The 22,508-nt window shown below is 42.7% G+C and overlaps 1 protein-coding gene across 1 annotated transcript in view; it reads right to left on the bottom strand.

Moving 5' to 3' along the window:
* Positions 1-22,435, bottom strand: part of LOC122563881 (sperm-associated antigen 5-like) — a 50,447-nt gene extending 28,012 nt beyond the window's left edge. The window contains exons 1-9 of the mRNA XM_043718086.1: positions 22,048-22,435; positions 20,389-20,581; positions 15,510-15,629; positions 15,183-15,275; positions 10,113-10,247; positions 6,615-6,708; positions 6,194-6,341; positions 6,017-6,079; positions 1,488-1,650 (exon numbers count right to left, since the gene is read on the bottom strand). Coding sequence (XP_043574021.1) covers positions 1,488-1,650; positions 6,017-6,079; positions 6,194-6,341; positions 6,615-6,708; positions 10,113-10,247; positions 15,183-15,275; positions 15,510-15,629; positions 20,389-20,581; positions 22,048-22,388 — 1,350 coding nt within the window. The 5' untranslated portion in view covers positions 22,389-22,435. The remainder of the gene's footprint in view (positions 1-1,487; positions 1,651-6,016; positions 6,080-6,193; positions 6,342-6,614; positions 6,709-10,112; positions 10,248-15,182; positions 15,276-15,509; positions 15,630-20,388; positions 20,582-22,047) is intronic.
* Positions 22,436-22,508: the final 73 nt, after the last annotated feature.

The raw sequence follows: 22,508 nt of genomic DNA, 5'->3' as shown, positions 1-22,508 counted from the left end.
TTAGTTTAGATTAGATTAGATTCCCTACAGTGTGGAAACAGGCCCTTCAGTCTAACAGGTCCACACCGACCCTCTGAAGAGGAACCCACCCAGACACATTTCCCTCTGACTAATGTACCTAAGACTATGCGCAATTTAGCATGGCCAATTCACCTGACCTGCACATCTTTGGATTGGGGGAGGAAACCGGAGCACCTGGAGGAAACCTATGCAGACACGGAGAGAATGTACAAACCCCACACAGACAGATGCCCGAGGCTGGAATCGAACCTGGGTCCCTTGGTGCTGTGAGGCAGCAGTGTTAACCACTGAGCCACCGTGCTGCCCCCGTGTCATGAACCAGTTAGACTCTTTCATTTTGAATTAGGTTTAACCAGTGATGTTTAAAGAAGCCATATATGAACCCGGGTCTCTGGCGCTGCGAGGCAGCAGTGCTAACCACTGAACACCGTGCTGCCCCCGTGTCATGAACCAGTTAGACTCTTTCATTTTGAATTAGGTTTAACCAGTGATGTTTAAAGAAGCCATATATTCCTAAAAGCTCATCTGTGCCAATAATTGGAGCATAACCCAGTTTCCTGGGAGAAGCTCCTGAGATTCAGGCCATCGCTCTAGAGTACAGGCCAGAAGTAGGTCAGGCTAAAAATGACAGGAGCCCATCTTGAAGAATATGGGTATAGGAGAGGATGTGAAAATGCAAATCCAGTTACAGACAGATTAAATGCCAGCAGCCCCTACTGAGGTTTTGCAATCTTTTGTAATTTTAGTCAGATAAAATGTATAATTTAAAAGCAGACACAAGAGAACTGAAGAGAATGGAAATCAAGAGAAAGAGGTCATGGAAGCTGCAGGGTCTAAATAAGGAATCATAGGGAGAGGTGCTCAGGTATAAAACTGGTATTACACATGACAGGCGTGGGGGTGAGAAGGGGATAGGAAGAAAGCTCTTCATTGTGTCATTTGCACAGAAGGAGAGGCCATTCTGCCAACTGAGTCCATACCAGCCACCAGAGCAATGCAGTCAGATTCAATCCCTTGTTCTATTTCCATACAAATACTGCTCTCAGCATCCATCACAGGACAACCCACTTGTTGCTTTAGCAGCTCCACATCCATTCAAATGTTCAGGACCTCTGAACCATAGCTGAGCTTTCACCAACTCCCCAAAATCCCATAGCACTCGACGCTCTGATGGTCAACAACACTTCCTCCCTCTAAACGCCAGCTTTACCATTGGATCAGTTATAGTAAAATATCTTCACATCCTTCAGGAGAGATACCGTAGTCCAGCTAGGGGTGTCTAACTAAGTGCTTGGCCACTGTTCCTATAGGTACACAGAGGGTTCAAGCATGACCAAGTCTCACCGCCTAGCCCTACTGCACCACAAATGTCACACTAGTGTTGGGATTTAATAAAATTGAATTGTACAGCTACCTTCCCATACAATCCACCATCGTCCATCATGCTTTGGTTGTTTCTCACTTACCTTGTTATAGTCTGCTATCAACGCAGCCTCGGCTCGGGTATCGGACAGTTCTTGTAGCTCCTCATCTTTAAGTGCCAGAGCCTTAGTTAAGCGGGTGACCTCAGCCTCAGACAGCTCTAAAGCTTCCTTCTCCTGCTTTAGTTTATTTATAGCTTCTTCCAGACTGAGGGAAAAACATAACATGCCAATTAAAAAGACAAAACAATTTTTAAAAATACATACAATTAAACAAAATGTGGCTAAAGTATAGAGCTTGCTCTTTATTCCACATTTTAAAAATATCAATTCCAATTTTGAACTGTTTGATGGACCTATAATCTAAGCTTTTGAGGTAAACAAAGTTCTAGATTTCCACTCCTTTTTGCCCTTTACAGGAATAAAGTCTTCCTGATACTATCCCAAATATCCCATGTCAATTAAAGGGCCATCTCTCACTCTAACAGATATTCTGTTTAGGATACATACAGCCAGGGAAAATGGCTTCTCAGGGGAATGCAGAGACAGCAAAGTCTGCATTTCCAGGAAAAGCTCAGCTGTATGAGAGGGGTTGAGGTGCGAGAGCAATACTGACAGGGGATTCTATTCTAGGGAGAAACAAATTGATGTTTCTGCAGCTGCAGACATAAAACTAGAATGGTGTCTTGCTTCCCTGGTCACTGAGCAACTGGAGGAAAGTCTGAGTGGACAGGGAATACAGCCAGAGATCATGGTCCATGCCAGTATCAAAAGTAGAGAGGGGAATGAAGTCTTGCAAACACAATATAGGGAGATAGGAAATAAATGAAAACAGACGTCAAAAGGCACCAATTTGAGGATTATTCACATGCAAAGTGCTAACGAAATCAGAAACAGGACAATAGACAAAATTGATGTTTCTCCAACAGTACAGTCCAAAGATAGGTGGATTGGCCATGGGAAATGCAGGGTTACAGGGATAGGGTTAGGGGGGGTGGAAATCCGTGGGAAGCACTTTGGACAGCACTATGGACTCTATGGGCCAAATGGTCTCTTTCCACACTGTGGGGATTCTATGATTCTATTCAATAAAATGGTGCAGAAAGAAAGGATCAAGATTCTTGGGACATTGGAAGCAATTCTGGGGAAGATGAGACTTGTACAAGCTGGATGGGGTTGTACCCCAGCAGAACCAGGGCTAATAGCATTGGAGGGACAGTCATTAGTACATGGAGAGGGTTTAAACCAGAGTGGCACTGGGACAGAAACCTGAGCTGGCTGAAAAAAAGAGAAACAAGGATGGAAATGAAAGAGAAAAATAGAAAGAAAAAGTAGAAGGTGGAAATAAACAAAGGCTAGCAGCAAATAGGGCTGGAGTACAAAAAATTGTAAAAAAATCACAAAATGACATATTTGGAGGCACAATGTCTGAATGCATGGAATTAGTCACAAAAATGGTAGGCAAATCAACACAACAAACAGATGCAACTATACTGACATAGGGTGACCAAGGATGGGAACTGGACAACCAAGAATATTCAATTTTTCCAGAAGGACAGGCAAAAAATGATAAAGATGGTGGGTGGCATTGTTAGTGAAAATGAAATCAATGCAACGGTGAGAAAGGAAATCTAGATGTGGAATTAGCCTAGGTGAAGTGAAGGAGCAACAAGGGCCATAAAAATTAATGGGAATTGGCTACAGCCCTCCAAACAGTTGTGGTGAAGTAGGGGATGGCAGTAAAAAGGAAATAAAGATAACTGCAATATGTGCTACAGTAAACACGGCTGATTTAATGTATACATAGACAAGACAAGCTACATCAGCAATAATATTGTGGCAGTTGAGTTCCTGGAGGGGGTACAAGATAGATTTTTAGACCAATACATTGAGGGACAAATTCATCCTAAATTTCATTATGAGTCATGAGAAAGGGTTAATTAATAACCCTGTATGCAAGGTCCTTGAACAAAAAAAAAGGCCATAACATGGTAGAAATATAGATCTTCGAATAGTAAGTGAAACAGTCCAATCACAAACTGGGATCCTAAATTTAAACAAATGAAACTTCAAAGGTTTGGAGGGATTTGTTGAGCAATAGATTGGATAACTTCATTAAAAGGCACACCAGTGAATAAACAATCCGAGAAACAAACTTGCATTGCAGCAGTTATACATTCCTTTGGCAATAGAACACAAAAAGTAGACCATCTATGGTTAACAAAAGAAAACAAGAATGGCATTAGATCCCAAGAGGAGTCATATAAACAAAACCAGAAAGTGATGGAGAAACTCAGCAGGTCTGGCAGCATTTGTGCAGAGAAAGCAGTTAACATCGAGTCATCAGAACGGATAGTAGTTCGGAAAAGGTGATAGTTATGCTGAAGACGGGTGGGGTGGAAGAGTGTCACATAAAAGCTGTATAAAGTCGCTCAACAAAGTAGCAAGCCAGAAGACTGAAAGCAGTTTAGAATTCAACAAAGGAGGAACAAGAGTGTAGTTAAGAGGGAAAAACAGGTTATGAAAATAAATATGCAAGGAACATAACAGCTGGTTGTAAGACTTTCTGTAAGTCAGTAAAATTATGAAGATTAGTCAAGATGAGAATATAATAATTGGCCCGTTACAGTCTGAAACAGAAGAACTGATAATGGAGAATAAGGAAATGGCACAGCAATTAAACAATGACTTTTGTTCCATCTTTACAGACAAAATTCCCCCAGAAATATTTGAGAAGCACGGGTCTTTTGGGAAGGAGGAACTGAAGGAAATTAATATTAGTAAAAAAATTGCTGGAGAACTTAATGGGCCTGAAAGCTGATAAACCCCCAGGGTAATAAAAGGAGGTGGCCATGGAAATAGTGAATGCACTATATATCATTCAAAAGTCTTTAGAATCTGGAAGAGTCCTGGCAGTTTGAAGGGTGGCTAATGTAACCCCTCTGTTTTTTAAAAAAATGGATAAAAGAAATGATTACAAACTAGTTAGCCTAACATCGATAATAGGTCAAATGCTGGAGTCTATTCTAAATAATATAATAAGCGGACACTTAAAAATACCAATATTACACGAAGAGTACATGAAAGGGAAACTGTGTTTGACAAACCTACTTGAATTTTCTGAGGATATAACTTGTAGAATAGATGAGGAAGAATGCATAATTATGGATTTTCAGAAAGGTTCTGAAGGCTCATATAAGAGGTTACTGTGCAAAAATCAAAGTACATGAAATTGGTAGTAATGTGCTGGCATGGATTGTGAACTGGTTAGCAGACAGACTGAGTAGGAATAAATGCATCGTTTCCAGAGTGGAAGAGAGTGACAAATGGGGTAACAGAAGGATTAGTGCTTGGGCACCAGTTAGTCACAGAGTACATCAATGAATTAGGTGAGAGAATAGAGTGCAATAGTCCCATGTTTGCTGATGACAAGAAACTACATAGAAACATGAGTAGTGAAGACAGAGGCTTTCAGAAAACTTAGACAAGTTGAATGGGTGGACAAAGACTGTCTAAATGTGGACAAAACTGAAGTCATCCGGTTTATTGGGAAGGAAGTCAGAATGGCAGAGGATTATTTAAATGCTGATAGACTGGGAAAGGTTGATGTATAAAAGGGACCAGGGTATCAGTGTACAATGGTTACTGAAAGCAAGCATTTAGGTACAACAGTTAGGAAGGCAAATGGTATAGTGGCCTTCATTGCAGAGAGTTTGAGCACTGGATCAAGCAAGTCTTACTGCAGCTGGAGAGAAACTTGGTGAGAGCACAGCTGGAGGAGTGTGTGCAGTTCCGGTCTCCTTACTCAGGAAAAGGATAGATTTACCATTCCTGGTATGGCATGTTTATCGGAGGTGAAGAGATTGAGTTGCCTGGGCCTGTATTCACTGGAACTTAGAAGATGGAGAGGATCTCATCAAAACATAGACAATGCTGGCAGGCTTGGACAGGCTGGATACAAAGCTGATATTTCCCCTAGTTGGAAGGTCCAGAACAAGGGACCATGGTGCGGTAAAGCATTTCTGACAAGACAGAAATATATTTACTCAAAGGATGGTGAACCTTTGGATTCGCTACCACAGAAGGCTATGGAGATAGTCACTGAATTTAAGAAAAAAGGTAAATGGGTTTCCATTCACCATAAAGCTGTGAAGGTGCATGGGCAGGGAGTGGAATAGGATGGTGAAATACAGGATCAGCTATCATCGTGTTGAATATCGGACTAGGCTTGATGGGCCAAATGGCCTTCTTCTATGTTTCTATATCCCCTTATTCCACCACCTACCTCCAGTGCAAATCTACACTGTACCTCCTGCAAGGCAAACATATTCTTCCAAAGGTGCAGTGTCCAGGACTGAACTGCTCCAGATAGGATTCATCTAGAATGTAATACAAGTAGTTTCTGCCCCAACATCATGAGAATGTTACAATATAAGGTCCAATACTTCAACAGCAGCTTTCAACATGGTCTGTTCGGTCAATATCATACACAAGTCTGAGAGAGCGTCTCAGAGAGTCATTAAGGTACAGGGACTCATGTTGGTAAATACAGCGACCTTTCTGCACATTATTACCTTTTTACATTCACTGTTAGAGTATCTGACAGCTCCTTGTTCTGTGCTTCACAGGTCTGCAACCTAGGGCAAGGTGAGAAGTACATATTCATCGTTACAACCAGGAATATTTAATGACACACAATCCAACCACAGAAGCAAACACACAATGGCACCTTCGAGGCAAAACTGACTCACTTTTCTGCTCTCTCAGCCAGTGCTGCCTCAGAAAGTTTCAGTGATGCCTCAGTTGTTGCCAGTTCCACAAAGTATTTACTGTTGTCCTTCATCAGCTTGTCGCGTTCTTCCTCCACCTTGGCTAGCTGACTGGTCAAAATTTCCAGCCCTGGAACAGATATCAAAAGGTTAACTACTCTGTAGTTTGCAGCAGATTGCGTCTTCCATGTTCAGGAGTGAGAATGGGGCAGATGAGTTGATGCTTAGCACTATTAAAGATTGTCCAGACCTGCTACTCTTCTGTGAATAATATTGTGGAATCCTCTACGTTCACCAAGAAAACATATTAAAAGAAAAAAGCCCAGGAACAGTGCAGCAGTCCTTCAGTACTGTACTCAAACCACGGGCCGAGAGTAAGATTTGCTACTATCTACAAATTTACCAGATTTCAGCTGCAGATTCTCACATTCCAACTGTTTGACTTTGTCCAGGGCACCACGGAGCTCGTAAGTAGTTTGTTCCAGTTCCTGTTGCATCTGGGCCACAAAAATATTTATTTATTTACACAGTGTACATCTAAATACAAGCCAGGGTATTAAACAAAAGACAATGGGCAAAGGCATTGGCTATGGCATCCCACTTGGGGAAATTCTATGTTTCTATGGGTTTATTGCTGAAACCGTATCCCCAACGTAAAAACCCTCAAACAACAGGAGACCTGTATTGCTGGAGCAGAGGCTGCTTCACAGAAGAACCCCAGCAGTATTATTACAAAAAAACAATCAATTTACACGTCCTTGCACTCAGGTGTAGACTGGAGAATTACAAATAGTAAATCCTAATCAAACAAAAGTATAAAGTCACACCCAGCAAACGTAGTTTAACCTTGGTAGTGGGGAAACACCCAGAAACAATTATTTGACAGAAAATTAACTAATCCATATTTGGCCAAATGACTGTTAAGGATAACCAGCAGAGGTTAAGGGAGACGACTGTTTAACTTGGGAGGCTTTTTTTGATGGAATAATTGAAAGGATTGGTGAAGCATAAGTGAAATTCCCAGATACATTTGATATTGTGCCGCAGATTGTAAGCAATGTTAGAAAATGAAAGATAGGAGGGAATGTAGATATAAGTTTAGTTGAGTGACATGAACAAAGTTAATAAATGCTTGTTTTAGGGTTGAATAAGGTTTATAGTGGAGCATGTCTGGATCAGTGTCAGGGCCCTTGCTCTTCCTCACAGATATTAATGACTTAGACATTGGGTACAATTTCAAAATTTGGTGATACAATACTTGTAAGTATTGTAAACTGTGGGGAGAACAGTGTGGAACTTTAAACAAATAAATTTGTGGAATGGGCAGACTAGTGGCAGATAAAATTTAACATAAATAAAGATTAAAAATTACTTCACGTGATAGCAAGAACATGGAGAAACAACACAAAGGCTAAGAAATTGGGGGTGAAGCAAGCTATTCAGTCCATCTCGTCTTCTCTGCCATTCAATGGAATCGTGGCTAATCTGATAATCCTCAACTCCAATTTCCTGCCTTTTCCCCCATTACCTTAATTCCCTTACAGATTAAAAATCTGTCTGTCTCAGCCCTGAATATACGCAGTGACCCAGCTTCACAGCCATCTGTCGTAAAGTCCCTAGATTCACTAGCCTCAAGAAATCTATTTTCCATTTGTCTTATGTAGGTGATCCCTTATTCTGAGATTATGCTCTCTGACCTGAGATTATGCTCTCTGATCTGAGATTCTTCCACGAGGGGATCCATCTTTCCGCATCTACCCTGTCAAGCTCCACTGAAATCTTGTATGTTTCAATAAGGTCGCCTTTCATTCTAAATTCCAACGAGAACAGGCCAAAATTACTCAACTTCTCCCAAAGACAGTTCCTCCATATCTGGGATCAGCCAAGTGAAACCTTCTCTGGATTGTCTTCATTGCCTGTATATGTTTCCTTAGATAAGGAGCCATAAACCATTGACATGATTCTAGCTATAGTTTGATTAATGCTTTGTCCAGTTTTAGCAAAACACCTGTACTTTATAGCGCATTCCCTTTCAAATAAAGCCTTCCCTGTTACCCACTGAACCTGGATGCTGGCTTTGTGGTTCATGGACAAGAACTCCTGAATCTCTGTTCTATAGTAGTCTTTCTCCATTTAAATAATTTTCAGCTTCTCCATTCTTCATGCCAAAATATACAATCTTATTTTCCCACATGATATTCCACCTGCCAAGCTTTTACCCACTCAAACTGTCTATATCCTTCTGCAAACTTTCTGTCATCCTCACTGCTTGCCTTCCCACCTATTTTAGAGTCATCCACAAAAATGGCTATAGTACTTTCAATTCCCTCATTGCAGTCATTAAATTATGTTGTAAATCATTGCAGCCTCAGCACTGATCCCCACAGCTACAGGTTGCCATTCTGAAAAAGCCCTCCTTGCCCCTAACTCTGATCATGTACCCTCTCTAGAGTTGTACCCCAGATACGTTATTGAAGGGAATAGGGTCAATTGAGAAACTAGCTAAGCATACAGTATCCTAGGCATTATTAATAAAGTGCACAGAGGAAAGTAATGTCACTGGACTCCCATGTTAATGGTTTGAGGATGTGGATTTGAATCCTACCATGACATGTGGTGAAACATGATTTCAATAAAATCTGGAATAAAAAGCTAGCTACTGTAAATTGTTGCAAAAATCCATCAGTTTCACTAATGTCCTTTAGAGAAGGAAATCTCCTTATCTAATCTGGTCTACACATGACTCAGACATACAGCAACATACTAATTCTTAACAGTTTACTGGGTAATTAGGGAAGGATGATAAATGCTGGCCTTGCGAGCGGTGTCCCGTGGACAGTTTTAATAAGTGACTACAAAAGCAAGTTAGTTATATTGAACTAACATAAAAAGTTGGAGTATTCCTTACAAATCCTGGCATCACACTTTAGGGATGTTGAGTTTTTATAGAGAACAATGAAAAGATTTGAGAGAATACTTTCATGGTTGAGATGGTTGGAGAATTGGGACTGCTCTCCTCGGAGGGAGAAAATCAACAGAAGATTTGACAAAGGTTTCAGAATCACAAGGGCAGTAGAAAGGGAGAAGCTGTTCTTATTGATGGAAGTGTTGAGAACCAGAGGGTCTAGCCTGAAGGCGAGTGGCAAAAGAACCATTGTTCACACGAGGGGAGAAAAACCTATTTTCATGCAGCAAGTGGGTAGGTTCGAAAAGCATTGTCTGAGAACATTGTCGCAGTTTCAATGGAGGCTTTCAAGATGGAATTGGAAAGGAACAATGTGTAGGTCTGTGGGTTTAAGGTGGGGAATTGCTCCTTCAGCGAGCCAGAAGAGACACAATGGGCTGAATGGCCCATTTGGTTATATTTTGAAAATAGTTACAGTAAAATTAATACAGTAGCGCCTCGACATACGAGCGACCCCGTTCACGAACAAATCGGTTTACGAACAGGATTGTACGTAAAATTTTGCTTCAACATACGTACGAAATTCAAGGTACGAACGAAGGTACGAATGCAAAAAGCCCGTGTGCGACCACGTGGTTTCATTGTTCTGCTTTGCTACGCGCTTGTTGAACGCAAAAGCTCTCATGCCCCGCGTGATCTCATTCAGTTCGTCTTTGGCGCGTGCGCTGTGAACAGCGTTCGTTGCTATGTCCAAGCATTCTTACGCTATCCGAACAATGGGAAAAATCGATTCAGTTCACGAATTTTTCGGTTCACGACCTGGGTCCCAGAACAGATTAAGTTCATAAGTTGAGGCGCTACTGTATGTGTTTCCACCACAAACATCCAAGGTCAATCAGTAATTTTCATTGAACCAACAATACTGGTTTAATTCACTCCAGTTGTAACGCAGAATGACAGTTGATAGGGAAATCATCAGAACAGACAAGTACTTACATTAACCATCTTCCATTCAGCTTCATCTGCCGTTTTCTTTAGCACTGTTTTCTCCTCCAGGGCCTTCGCTGTTACCCGAGTCATTGCTTGGAGCTGGACAGTACTCTGGCGGGCAAGATCCCTGGCACCTTTCAGCTGTGCAGACACATGGCCACATTCAGAACCAAATAGCACAATGGCAATTTCGAATCACAAAGCTGGAGTAGCATTAGGAAATCAAGCCCCAGACTTGTCACAAAAGTTAAAGATTTTATCCATTTTTGCAAATCTTCCCAATTTACCAGACTTTTTAAACCCAAGTTAACAGAAAGTATGGACCAGCTGCTGTATTTAACAAGAATTACTGTTTATTAGCTGCAGGTAAATATCTATGAAATGTCAACATACAACTCTACTGGTTAAACTGTAAGCACCTTTACCCTCCCCTCTACATCCACATGCAGACAGACACAATAAAACATCGGTATTATGGGTGCAGGAAAGAAATTACTGAGAAGACAGTTCAGTGGCCCCTGACAAAATTCTTCTTTTTGGCTCATCAGAACGCATTGTTTGTTGGTCTCATTCTTTTCCAGGCAGTTTACACTCACTTGCAGGAGGCCAGGATTGCCTGGCTTATAAATTACAAACTCTCTAACTTATTGGTAAAAAGCATCACCATACAGCAACTGGTGAGGGAATGCAAACCTGCTTTCTTAATGCTTTAGGAATTTTTTTTTACTGCAGGGCAAGCCTTATACAGTTCACGGTGAGGCCTTGGGGAGTGTTGCTGAACAAAGAGACCTAGGGGTGCCTTGAAAGTAGAGTCCCAGGTAGATCGGGTGGTGAAGGCAGCGTTCGGCACACTTGCATTCGCTGGTCAGCACATCAAGTATGGCAGCTGGGAGGTCATGTAGCGGCTGTACAGGAGATTAGTGAGGCCACTTTTGGAATACTGCATGCAATTCTGGTCTCCCTGCTGTAGAAAGGATGTGGTGAAACTTGAAAGGGTTCAGAAAAGATTTACAAGGATGATGCCAGGGTTGGAGGGTTTGAGCTACAGGGAGAGGCTGAACAGGCTGGGATTATTTTCACTGGAGTTTCAGAGGCTGAGAGATGACATTATATTGGTTTATAAAATCAGGAGGGGCATGGATAGAGCGAAGAGCTAAGGTCTTTTCCCTGGATCCAAAACTAGAGAACATAGGTTTAGGGTGAGGGGGGGAAAAAAATTTAAAAGGGCCCTAAAGGGCAACTTTTCAAACAGAGGGCGCATTTATGGAAGAAGGTACCAGGTCTTTTCCCTGGATCCAAAACTAGAGAACATAGGTTTAGGGTGAGGGGGGAAAAAAATTTAAAAGGGCCCTAAAGGGCAACTTTTCAAACAGAGGGCGCATTTATGGAAGAAGGTACCAGAGGAAGTGGCCGAGTCTGGTACAATTACAACATTTAAAAGGCATTTGGATGGGTATATGAATAGGAGGGATATGGGCTGGGTGCTGGCAGGTGGGACTAGATTGGGTTGGGATATCTGGGCGGCATGGACAGGTTGGACCGAAGGGTATGTTTCTGTGCTGTACTTCTCTATGACTCTAAATCAGATGGAAAATTGGTTGCACTGCACCCAATAACAATCCTCAGTAGGCTATTGAGAGTTGCCCTGGTTATGGCCTGAGAGGAGGTTATTCCATTTTCCGTGATTTTGTGGGGTGGGGGAAGATAACAGCTGCCCCTTGACCTTCTCTCCATCACCAGTGCAGGAAAGGGGATGTTTACTGATAATTGTCCAGACTTCAGTTCCACTACCAACTATTTGGAGAGTCTGTGCCTGCTTGTAGCTTGATCAGGACAACAATCAGTCTTGAACTGATCCAACATTAATGCCAATGGCCATCTTTGGCAAGAGAATCTAATCATTGTCCCTTGACAATGTGGAAGCATTTGCTCCACGCCGATTTAATCCAGGCCGTTCAGTATTCCGTAAATTTCAACCACGTCTCCTTTTAAACTCCAAGTACGGACCCAAAATCCTCAAATGACCAGTCTTTATCACCAGAATCATTTTTGTAATCCTCCTCTGGATCCCCTCCAATGCCAGCACATCCTTCCTTAGATTATAGAGTCCAAAACTCCTCACCATATTCCCATGCGGTCAACCAGAGCCTTATACAGCTTCAGCAGTACATTTCTGCTGTTGTATTCTAACCTTCTCAAATGAAAGCTAACATTGCATTGACCTTCCTAACTGTCAACTAAACCTACATGCTAATCTGAAGAGAATCCTGAATTAGACTCCTAGATACCTTTGTGCTTCATGTTTCCAAAAGCTTTCATCATTTACAGATGAGTCCATGCATCTATGCTTCCTACAAAGTGCATAACTTCACACTCTCTCACATTACTGTCCACTCACCATCATGTCCAAGAACTCTGCAGCCTTCCCTCCTCTCAAACATTATCTGTCCCTCCGCCCATCTTGGTCATCTGCAACAATGCCCTCAGCTTCTTTGTCCGTTAATGTACAACGCAAATAGTTGTGCTCACAACTCAGTTCTGCAGAATGTCACTAGTCATTGACTGCCATCCTAAAAATGACCCCTTGATCCGCACTGTCTACCTTCTGCCAGTCAGCCAATCTTTTATCCTTGCCAGCACCTTGCCCAAAACAGCATGGGCTCTTATCTTATTTAGCAAGCACCTGTACAGTACCTTGTCAAAGGCCTTCCAGAAATCCAAATAAATCATGTCCACTGGCTTTCCTTAGTCTAACTTGCTCATTACCTCCTTAAAGAATTCTAACAGATTTATCAGATATGATCTTTCCTTGACAAAGCCGTGCTATTTTATCATGCACCTCCAAGTACTCCACAATCTCTTCCTTCACAATGGACTCTAAAATCTCACCAACAACTGAGGTCAGGCTAACCAGCCTATAGTTTCCAGTCTTCTGCCCCCTCCTTTCTTAACCAGAAGTGTTGCATTCGTCATTAGTACTCTGGGACCCTCCCTGACTCCAGTGCCTCCATAATCTCCTTAACCATCTTCTTCAGATTCCTCGGGTGCAGTCCACACTCAGCGAGTCGTTAGTTCATGGAATGCCCTGCCAGTAACAGTGGTGGACTCTCCCTCTTTAAGGGCATTTAAGAGGGCATTGGATAGGTATATGGAGGATAGTGGGTTAGTGTAGTTTAGGTGGGCTTGGATCGGCGCAACATCGAGGGCCCAAGGGCCTGTACTGCGCTGTATTCTTCTATGTTCTATGTTCTATGTTCTACTCTGGGAGCCTCCCTGACTCCAGTGCCTCCATAATCTCCTTAACCATCTTCTTCAGATTCCTCGGGTGCAGTCCATCTAATCCAAGTGATTTATCCACCTTCAGACTGTTAGCTTCCCCAGCACCTTCGCCTTCGTGATGGCCACTGGACTCACCTCTGCCCTTGACTCTCTTGAAATCCTGCTATGCTGCAGGTGTCTTTCACTGTGAAAACTGATGTAAAGTACCTACTCAGTTCCTCCACCATTTCTTGGTTCAGTTCCAACAGTCCAGTTTCCATCCTTGTCTGTCTCTTACCTTTTAAATATTTGAAAACTATTGCAGATGTCTGTTACATTACAAGCTAGCTTACCCTCACATTGCACCTTCTCTCCCCTTATTGCTTTTTTTGTTATGCTATGCTGTTTTCAAGGTTCCCAATCCTCTGGCTTCCCACTAACCTTCACCACATTGCTGGCTTTCTCTTTTGCTTTAACGCTGTCCCTGACTTCCTTCATCAATCACGGTTGCTCATCCTCACTTTAGTATGTTTCTTCTTCCTGGGGATGGAGTGCTGCTATACTTCCCAAATTACCCCCCAGAAATACCTGCCATTGCTGTTCTACCATTTTCCCTTCCAATCAACTCTGGCCAGCTCTTCCCTCATGTCTTTGTAGTTACCTTTACTCAACTGTAATACTGTTACATTGGATTCCAGCTCCTCCCTCTGGAACTGCAGGGTGAATTCTATCAGTTTATGGTTGCTGTCCCAAGGGCTCCTTCACCTTATGCTCCCTAATCAAAGTCTGCTTCATTACATGCCATTGAATCCAGAAAACCTGTCCATTAGTGGGCTCTGCCGCAAGCTACTCCCAAATAAAACATCTCGTAGACATTCCATGAATTCCTCTCTTTGGGATCGCTACCAACCTAATTTCCCCAGTCCACCTGCACATTGAAGTCTGAAATAATTATTGTAAGTGTCTTTCATGCATGCCTTTTCAGTCTCCTGACTATTGCTGGGAGACCTGAACATAACTCCCAGTCTCTTATCCTGTGCAATTCTTCAACTCTAACTACACAGATTCCACACCTTCCAAATCTACAATTTCTTGTTATCAATTAAATTTCATTCCTGACTGACGAGGCAACACTGCCCCCTCTGCCCATCGACTGGTATTTTTGATAGGACACATATCTTTGGGAATTTAGTTCCCAGCTCTGATCCCTTTGCAGTTACATCTCTGTGACACCCACAACATCACACCTGCCAAGTTCCATCCTGCAGTCAAAGATCATTTACCTTGTTTCACACACTGCGTGCATTAATTTCAACACCCTCAGTCCTGCACTGACTGTCTGCCCACTTCTCACTACCTTAAACATTCATTCTTTTTGTCAGGGACACTTGGCAGAAGCAGTGTGTACCATCTGCAAGATATCCTGCAGAAACTTACAGAAGTTTCTTCAACTTGGTACCTTGCAAACCTCACCTTTTATTGGCTCAAAGAGGGCAATTCCCTCCAATTCATATCCTCCCAACATGGAACTACATTGCCGTGATGAGCAATAATCCACGTGATGAATAATTTGAAATGTTAGAGGTTCTGACACAGGGTAACTCACAGCCTCATCTGTTCAGCCCCAGCAAGTCAGGACCAGATCTCCTCCCCAGAATTCCAGGTTGGTATCCAAATGATCATTTCAGCAGATGAAAGTGGATGCGCCATGTAGGAGATATGTGTGCCCTGGGTCACACCAATGCACCTGGCAGTGGGAGGGGGCCAGAATAAAGCCTAACTAAAGACAGTGAACTTTAATCCAGTTGAGTTTCTCACCTGCTCCTGCACGTTCAATCGGGTGTTCTTCATTTCCTCATAAGCTCCATCTGCACCAGCCAAACACTCTTCAACCTCCACCATCAGCAAATTCTGCGAAGACAATTACACAAGCATGACTCAAAAAGTGTGGCACTGGAAAAGCACAGTAGGTCAGGAGTAAGAGAATAGACGTTTTGGGCATAAGTCCTTCATCAGGAATGTTGCAGAAACATGTTAGAGAGAGAAGGATAGACCCACAGTCAGATAAACGGTTATTTCTCCATTCAGCAATGACACCTCCATAAACCAAGCAGGATCAGCCGAGCACGGCACACCGTTACTTACTTGCTGCTTGCGGCTGTTACAGATTGCACTGTGGAGCTGCAGGCACTGCTCCAGAGTCTGCTCCAGATCTTGCACTCTGCTGGCATGCTGCAGGTACAAGCTGCGGTAATGATCCTCTACCTGTCGACACAACAAGCAGCATGGTTAAACATTTAAACTCTCAGTCACCTTCCAATGGTCTTTGGGGGTTTAGGAAGTGAAAGAGTTGGAGCTCATCCATTCTGCTATTTGGGGGAGATACAGAGACCAGCCAGTGTTAGCCTGTGGACCTCTTGTCAGAGTTCAGGCCACCAAAGCCAATCCCAGTTGGAGCATTCAACCCCAATACACAGTAGGACTCCAGTGCACACGTGGTACTGAGAGGCTGCAGAGCAGGTCTGCACAAGTGAGACAGACAGGGCAGCTTTGGAAAACAATATAAGGAATTTTCAGGCGAATTGACAGCCTCAAATCACATAACATTCCATGAGGAACTTGGTATAATACGCAATTAAAGACATTGTAACAAGATATTTCGAAAATGAAAACACAATCCATCAGAGTGAGCATGGTTTTATGAAGGCTAAATCATGTTTGACTGATTTGCTAGATGTGACAAGCAAAGTGATAATGGTGGGTCTTGTAGATGTATTATATCTGGACTTCCAGAAGGTATTTGAGAAGGTGCTGCACAAAAGAAAGATCACGTGGGCCAAGGGGTAACTTATAAGTTTGGATAGAGGATTGGTTAACCAACAGGAAGCAGAGTGACTGGATAAATAAATGAGTCTGCTTCCTAGTTGGCAAGCTGTAACCAGTTGGGTGCCACATGATTTGGTCTTCAGGCCCCAACTGTCTACAATCAATATTGATAACTTAATAAAGGGATAGAAGGTACGAAAATCAAAGTTTGCAGATCACATGAAAATAGATGGTTAAATAAGCTGCAACAAAGAAATAAGACATTTACAAATAGATATGCATAGTTTAGGAGAATGGAACAAGATTTTGTCGATGGAGTTGAACATGGATAAGTGCAAGCGCATTCAACTTTGGTCAGAAAGAACAAAAAGGCAAATAATCTAAATAGAGTGAAACTTCAGAATGCTTCAGCGCAGAGGGATCAGAGTGTCCTCATGTATGAATTACAGAAAGCTAATGTGCAGGTACAGCAGATAATAAGGACAGCAAATTGAATTTCAGCATTTATTGCTAAAGAAATAGCAAATAATAGTTGGGCAGTGGTGCTGAAATTGTACCAGACATTGGGGAGACTGCATGCAGACAGCTTTAGTCTCTCAGGTGAGTGAGAATGCAATTGCAGTTCAGAGAAGGCTCACTAAATTAATTCCAGAGATAAAAGGCTTGTTTTAGGAGAAGAGATTTAGCAGTTGAGACCTATATAGTCTAAAGTTTAGAATAACGTGAATAGGTCTAATTGGGGCACTGGGGGTGTATGTGTATGGATTTAAACCAGACATGAGGGGAATTACTTCTCTCAACGGGTCGTGAATCTTGAAATTCATTACCCCAGAGTCTGGTGCACATCGGGACACTGAATAAATTCAAATGGGGAAATAGACAGATTTTAAAAATTAGTGATGGGTTGATGGGTTGTGGAGAATAAGCAGGAAAGTGGAGTTTAGGCGGAGATGAGATCAACCACAACAAGTGAGAGAGCAGGCTCAAGGAGCTGACTCTCCTACTCCTGCTCTATGTCTTTATGCTGTTAAGGAGCAAAGTAGATTTGAGGCTAAAATCACATCAGCCATGATCTTAATGGAACGGAAATGACTGATAGGCTCACTCTAGGTCCTTGTTCGTATATTCATTCAAGAATATAACTATCTTTACCACAACATTTATTTTTGAAATACAATTTAGTCCTCGATTTAGGGAGGATTTTACAAGGTCCTTGAGCCCAGATGGAAGGTAGAAGGCAGCCAACAAACATTAGATATCAACTCAGAATTCCAAGCTGGGCTGTATGCAGTGTGGAATGAGACCTAGATACCAGACTCTGAGGCAGGAATGTTTGCACTGAGCCAGACGATTACTCCCAGAGTACAGCAGCCTCATTTCCCACAATTCTTTCAAGAAAAATTTTATTTAAAGCTTCAGTGTCTTGGTTAATGAAGAGAACTTGAATTCTACTTCAAAGGACATGTTAAACCATGTAAAAGGCTATGATTAGACCACACAGTGCTGTACGCTGTTCTGGTCTCCAATTTATGAGAGATATAGAGATACTGGAAATTACGCAACAAGATTGAAATGGGATGCCAGAGTGACCAGGGCACACCCATCAAAACCAATTGCACAGATCAGACTCTTCCCTCTACAAAGATGGAGGACCTGATGAATAGAACATAGAACATTAGAGCACAGTACAGGCCCTTTGGCCCTCGATGTTGCGCCAACCTGTGGAACCAATCTGAAGCCCATCTAACCTACACTACTCCATTCTCGTCCATATGCCTATTCAATAACCACTTAAATGCCTTTAAAATTGGTGAGCTGAAAATGTGTTGCTGGAAAAGTGCAGCAGGTCAGGCAGCATTCAAGGAACAGGAGAATCGACGTTTCGGGCATAAGCCCTTCTCAGGAACACATTTTCAGCTCTGATCTCCAGCATCTGCAGTCCTCACTTTCTCCTTTAAAATTGGTGAGTCTACTACTGTTACAGGCAGTGCATTCCATGCCCCTACTACTCTGAGTAAAGAAACTATCTCTGCCCTATCATTTATCACCCCTCAATTTAAAGCTATGTTCCCTCATGCTAGCCATCGCATCTGCAAAAAAAGGCTCTCCCAGTCCACCCTATCTAACCCTCTGATTATCTTATATGTCTCAATTAAATCACCTCTCAACTACCTTCTCTCTAAAGAAAACAGCCTCAAGTCCCTCAGTCTTTCCCCATAAAACCTTCTCTCCATACCAGGCAACATCCTAGTAAATCTCATCTGAACCCTTGCCAAAGCTTCCACATTCTTCCTATAATGTGGCAACCAGAACTGTACACAATACTCCAAGTGTGGCCACACCAGAGTTTTGTACAGCTGCAGCATGACCTCATGGTTCCAAAACTCAATCCCTCTACCAATAAAATCTAGCACACCCTATGCCTTTTTAACAACCCTATCAACTTGGGTGGCAACTTTCAAGGATCGATGTGCCTACAGTACCAAGAATTTTATCATTAACCCAGTACTCTGCATTCCTATTACTCCTTCCAAAGTGAATCACCTCACACTTGTCCACATTAAACTCCATTTTCCACCTCTCAGCCCAGCTCTGCATCTTATCTCTGTCTCCTTGTAACGTACAACATCCTTCGTCACTATCCACAACTCCACCGACCTTGGTGTCATCCACAAATTTACTAACCCATCCTTCTCTGCCCTCATCCAGGTAGTTTGTAAAAATGACAGTGGACCCAAAACAGATACACCACTAATAACTGAACTCCAGGATGAACATTTCCCATCAACCACCACCCTCTGTCTTCTTTCAGCTAGCCAATTTCTGATTCAAACCGCTAAATCACCCTTAATCCCATGCCTCTGTATTTTTTGTAATAGCCTACCGTGGGGAACCTTATCGAATGCCTCACTGAAATCCATATACACCACAACTGCTTTACCCTCACCCACCTGTTTGGTCCTCTTCTCAAAGAAGTCAATAAGGTTTGTGAGGCACGACCTACCCTTCACAAAACCATGCTGACTATCCATAATCAAATTATTCCTTTCTAGATGATTATAAATCCTATCTCTTATAACCCTTTCTAACAACTTACCCACAACTGAAGGAAGGCTCACTGGTCTATAATTACCAGGGTTGTTTCTATTCCCTTTCTTGAACAAGGAGACAACATTTGCTATTCTCCAGTCTCTGGCACTATTCCTGCAGACACCAACAACATAAAGATCAAAGCCAAAGGGTCTGCAATCTCCTCCCTGGCTTCCCATAGAATCCTAGGATAAATCCCATCCAGCCTAGGGGATAGATCTATTTTTAGAGACTTTGCAGAATTGCTAACACCTCCTCTTTATGCCCCTCAATCCCATCTAGTCTAGTAGCCTGTATCTCAGTATTCTCCTCGACCATGTTGTCTTTCTGTAGTGTGAATACTGACAAAAAGTATTCATTTAGCACTTCCCCATCTCCCCTCACTCCATGCACAACTTCCCACTATTATGCTTGATTGGCCCTAATCTTACTCGTCATTCTTTTGTTTCTGATAGAACCAATAGAAAGCCTTAGGGTTTTCCTTGATCCTATCCACCAATGGCTTCTCATATCCCCTCCTGGCTCTTCTTCGCTCTCTCTTTAGGGCTTTCCTGACTAACTTGTAACTCACAAGTGCCCAAACTGAGCCTTCACATCTGATCCTAACATAAGCCTTCTTCCTCTTGACAAGAGATTCAACTTCCTTAGTAAACCCACGCTTGTGACCACTTCTTCCCTGACCGATACATACTTACCAATGACGCACAATAGCTGGTCCTTGAATAAGCTCCACATATTTAACTGTACCCACCTCCTGCAGTTTCCTTCCCCATCCTGTGTAAGACAGGAGCTGAAAACTGGAATTCAAGAGTTTCTTCTTTACACAGAGAATGTGGAACTCAAAGAAGTGGTCAAAGTGAACAGTATCAATGTATTTAAGGGGAAAACTGGATAAACAGAAGGGAGTAAGGAAAGGAATAGAAGGATGCAGTGACAGGGTGAGATGAAGAGGGGTGGAACAAGACTGATGTGGAGCAGAAACATCTGCAAATTCTATGAATTAACACAACTTACTGCCAGTTACTGCAGTTGCTGTCATGATACCCATTCCACCAATACAGGGGGCACAGAGTCAAAGATATATCTGCAGTAACACACAGAACATTACCTCAGGAGTCTGCGAACTGTCAGTCTGGGTGAAGGTATCCCTCTGATCTGCTGGCCCAGCCCAGAGGCCCAGATCTTTACTCTTGGACAGATCTTTCAGTTGGCCAGACAGAACCTCATTGATGAGCAAGGAAGTCTCTAGTCGACGTTCCAAATCGTCTCGTGAAACTGATTCCAGAGCCTCTCGGGAAAAGCTAGGAGAAAGAGAGTAAAAAAGGGAAGAAATCCAGCAATTCAGTGCCAAATAACCGGGCAGCTCCAGAGCTCAAAAACCATTGGTTCTAGTCATGAATAATCTGAAGCATTGCACAAGATGAAGGGACCCTTTCTTCTCAGTGTGATTGTGATACTGGGAAAGGACAGGGAAGACAAGGCTCTGTAACTCAAGAGCTAGTGAAGCTGGCTCCTGATGGAAACAGTAGGCATGACTGTGTCTTACAATGGTGATACCCAAATAAGGAATGAGATAACAATAAGCTTGATATTGCCATAGCCACTGTAGCTTGTATCAGAGATTCACACCCCATAGTCGCCCCATTGTTTAAAAACAACACCATGCAAGTAAGAGCCAGTAACTGTGAATGCTGACTTGGAAGAATCCCTATTTCTCAGTTAGCTTGTTGCAGCTCCAATTTTCTCCTCCATCAGGGATCAACATGTCCAACTTCACTATCCAATTCCACTGCTGATTCGTAATTAAGGTCTCTGTGCTCCCATCATCCAATGAACACTGGAGTCAGGACTATCGCTGTGCTTTGGGAGGTACCCACAGTATTTGTCTGAGCACTGGGAATTTCAGAGCCAGGCCCACATGCCTCTCAGACACTCCAGAAGATAAACTCTCAAAAAAACACAGAACAAAAATATTGAGAAAGGGAGGGAAAGAAAAAAGAGGAAATTTATGAAGAACAGTATCAGAACAGATGGGAGCTGACATTAAGCATATGCTACAGTCTGTTATCCTGCAGTATAATGTGCTGTCCACTGGAGGGCCCTCAAACTGCACATTAAAGATTAGCACGGAATATTTTGGGGTCATTTACATTAACTTCCCATATACAGGTCATTTTGCGATAACGCACATTTTGTTAACACAAATTCTCTAAAACACAATAGACAAACTGGGGGGACACTGTTTCTAAAGTGCAAGGTTTTGAAGCGTGTGTTGGTTATAAAGCGATTCTGGTCCCACTAGATTAAATGGTGCTGCTATTAACAACTTTTTTTATAACACGAGAACGGAACTACCATATTATAGCAGAACTAACTGTAGATAAAGGCTCCAAGAAGAGGGTGATGGTGCAGCCCATTCAAACTGCACTGATGAGATGGTGGGCCGGTGAGTTGCTGTTTTGAACAGCTCATATTGTAACATATCACTGTGGGCATGAAGTCACATATACGACCAGGCCAGTTTCTTACATCACATCAGTGAACCAATGAGTTTTCTTTTATGACAATCCTAAAGCTACACTTTTACGAAAATCTGCCTTTTATTTTCAGTATTTTAAACAAAATTCATTTTTTAAAAAAAAATCATTCATGGGATTTACTGGCTACACCAGCATTTATTACCCTTGAGAAGAAATTTTGAAATTATCAGCATGCCATTTCAACTTCCAGCCTCTACATGACTGGGTCCAGTAATTTAACCACTTACTTCCAGAGTAAAGAATCTGTGAGCACTGCACTGTCCATCATTTCGGTACAGGCATCCTCTGATGCAGACGTATTGATCGCCTTCTCAGCCAAGAAAACGGGGGTCACACAGGTCGAGGCACACTCCGTTCCCACAGGAGTAACTGCAGTGCTGACCTCTTGGTATGTGACCCGGCTGCGGTCCAATCCTTCTGCCAACAATCTCCACGTGTTTATCGGCGTTTGCATTGTGCCAGCGTGGATGAGGCACATCAGGGCACAAGGCTCTGGGACTGGAATGGGGCTGGTGCCCATCTCCACCCGCCCCACCTCTTGGCAAGCATCTACAACTGGCCTCACCATCTCCACCTCTCCCTCCGCCGGCCTCACTTCCTCCTCCTCTCCCTTCCCAGGCCTCACCTCCTCCCCCTCTCTCTTCAATGGCCTCACATCCTCCTCCTCCTCCCCCCCCTCTCCCTTCAA

Source organism: Chiloscyllium plagiosum, chromosome 28 (assembly GCF_004010195.1).
Source record: "Chiloscyllium plagiosum isolate BGI_BamShark_2017 chromosome 28, ASM401019v2, whole genome shotgun sequence".
NCBI lineage: Eukaryota > Metazoa > Chordata > Chondrichthyes > Orectolobiformes > Hemiscylliidae > Chiloscyllium > Chiloscyllium plagiosum.
The sequence above is the reverse complement of the archived record's forward strand: the minus strand, read 5'-3'. Positions and strand labels throughout refer to the sequence as shown.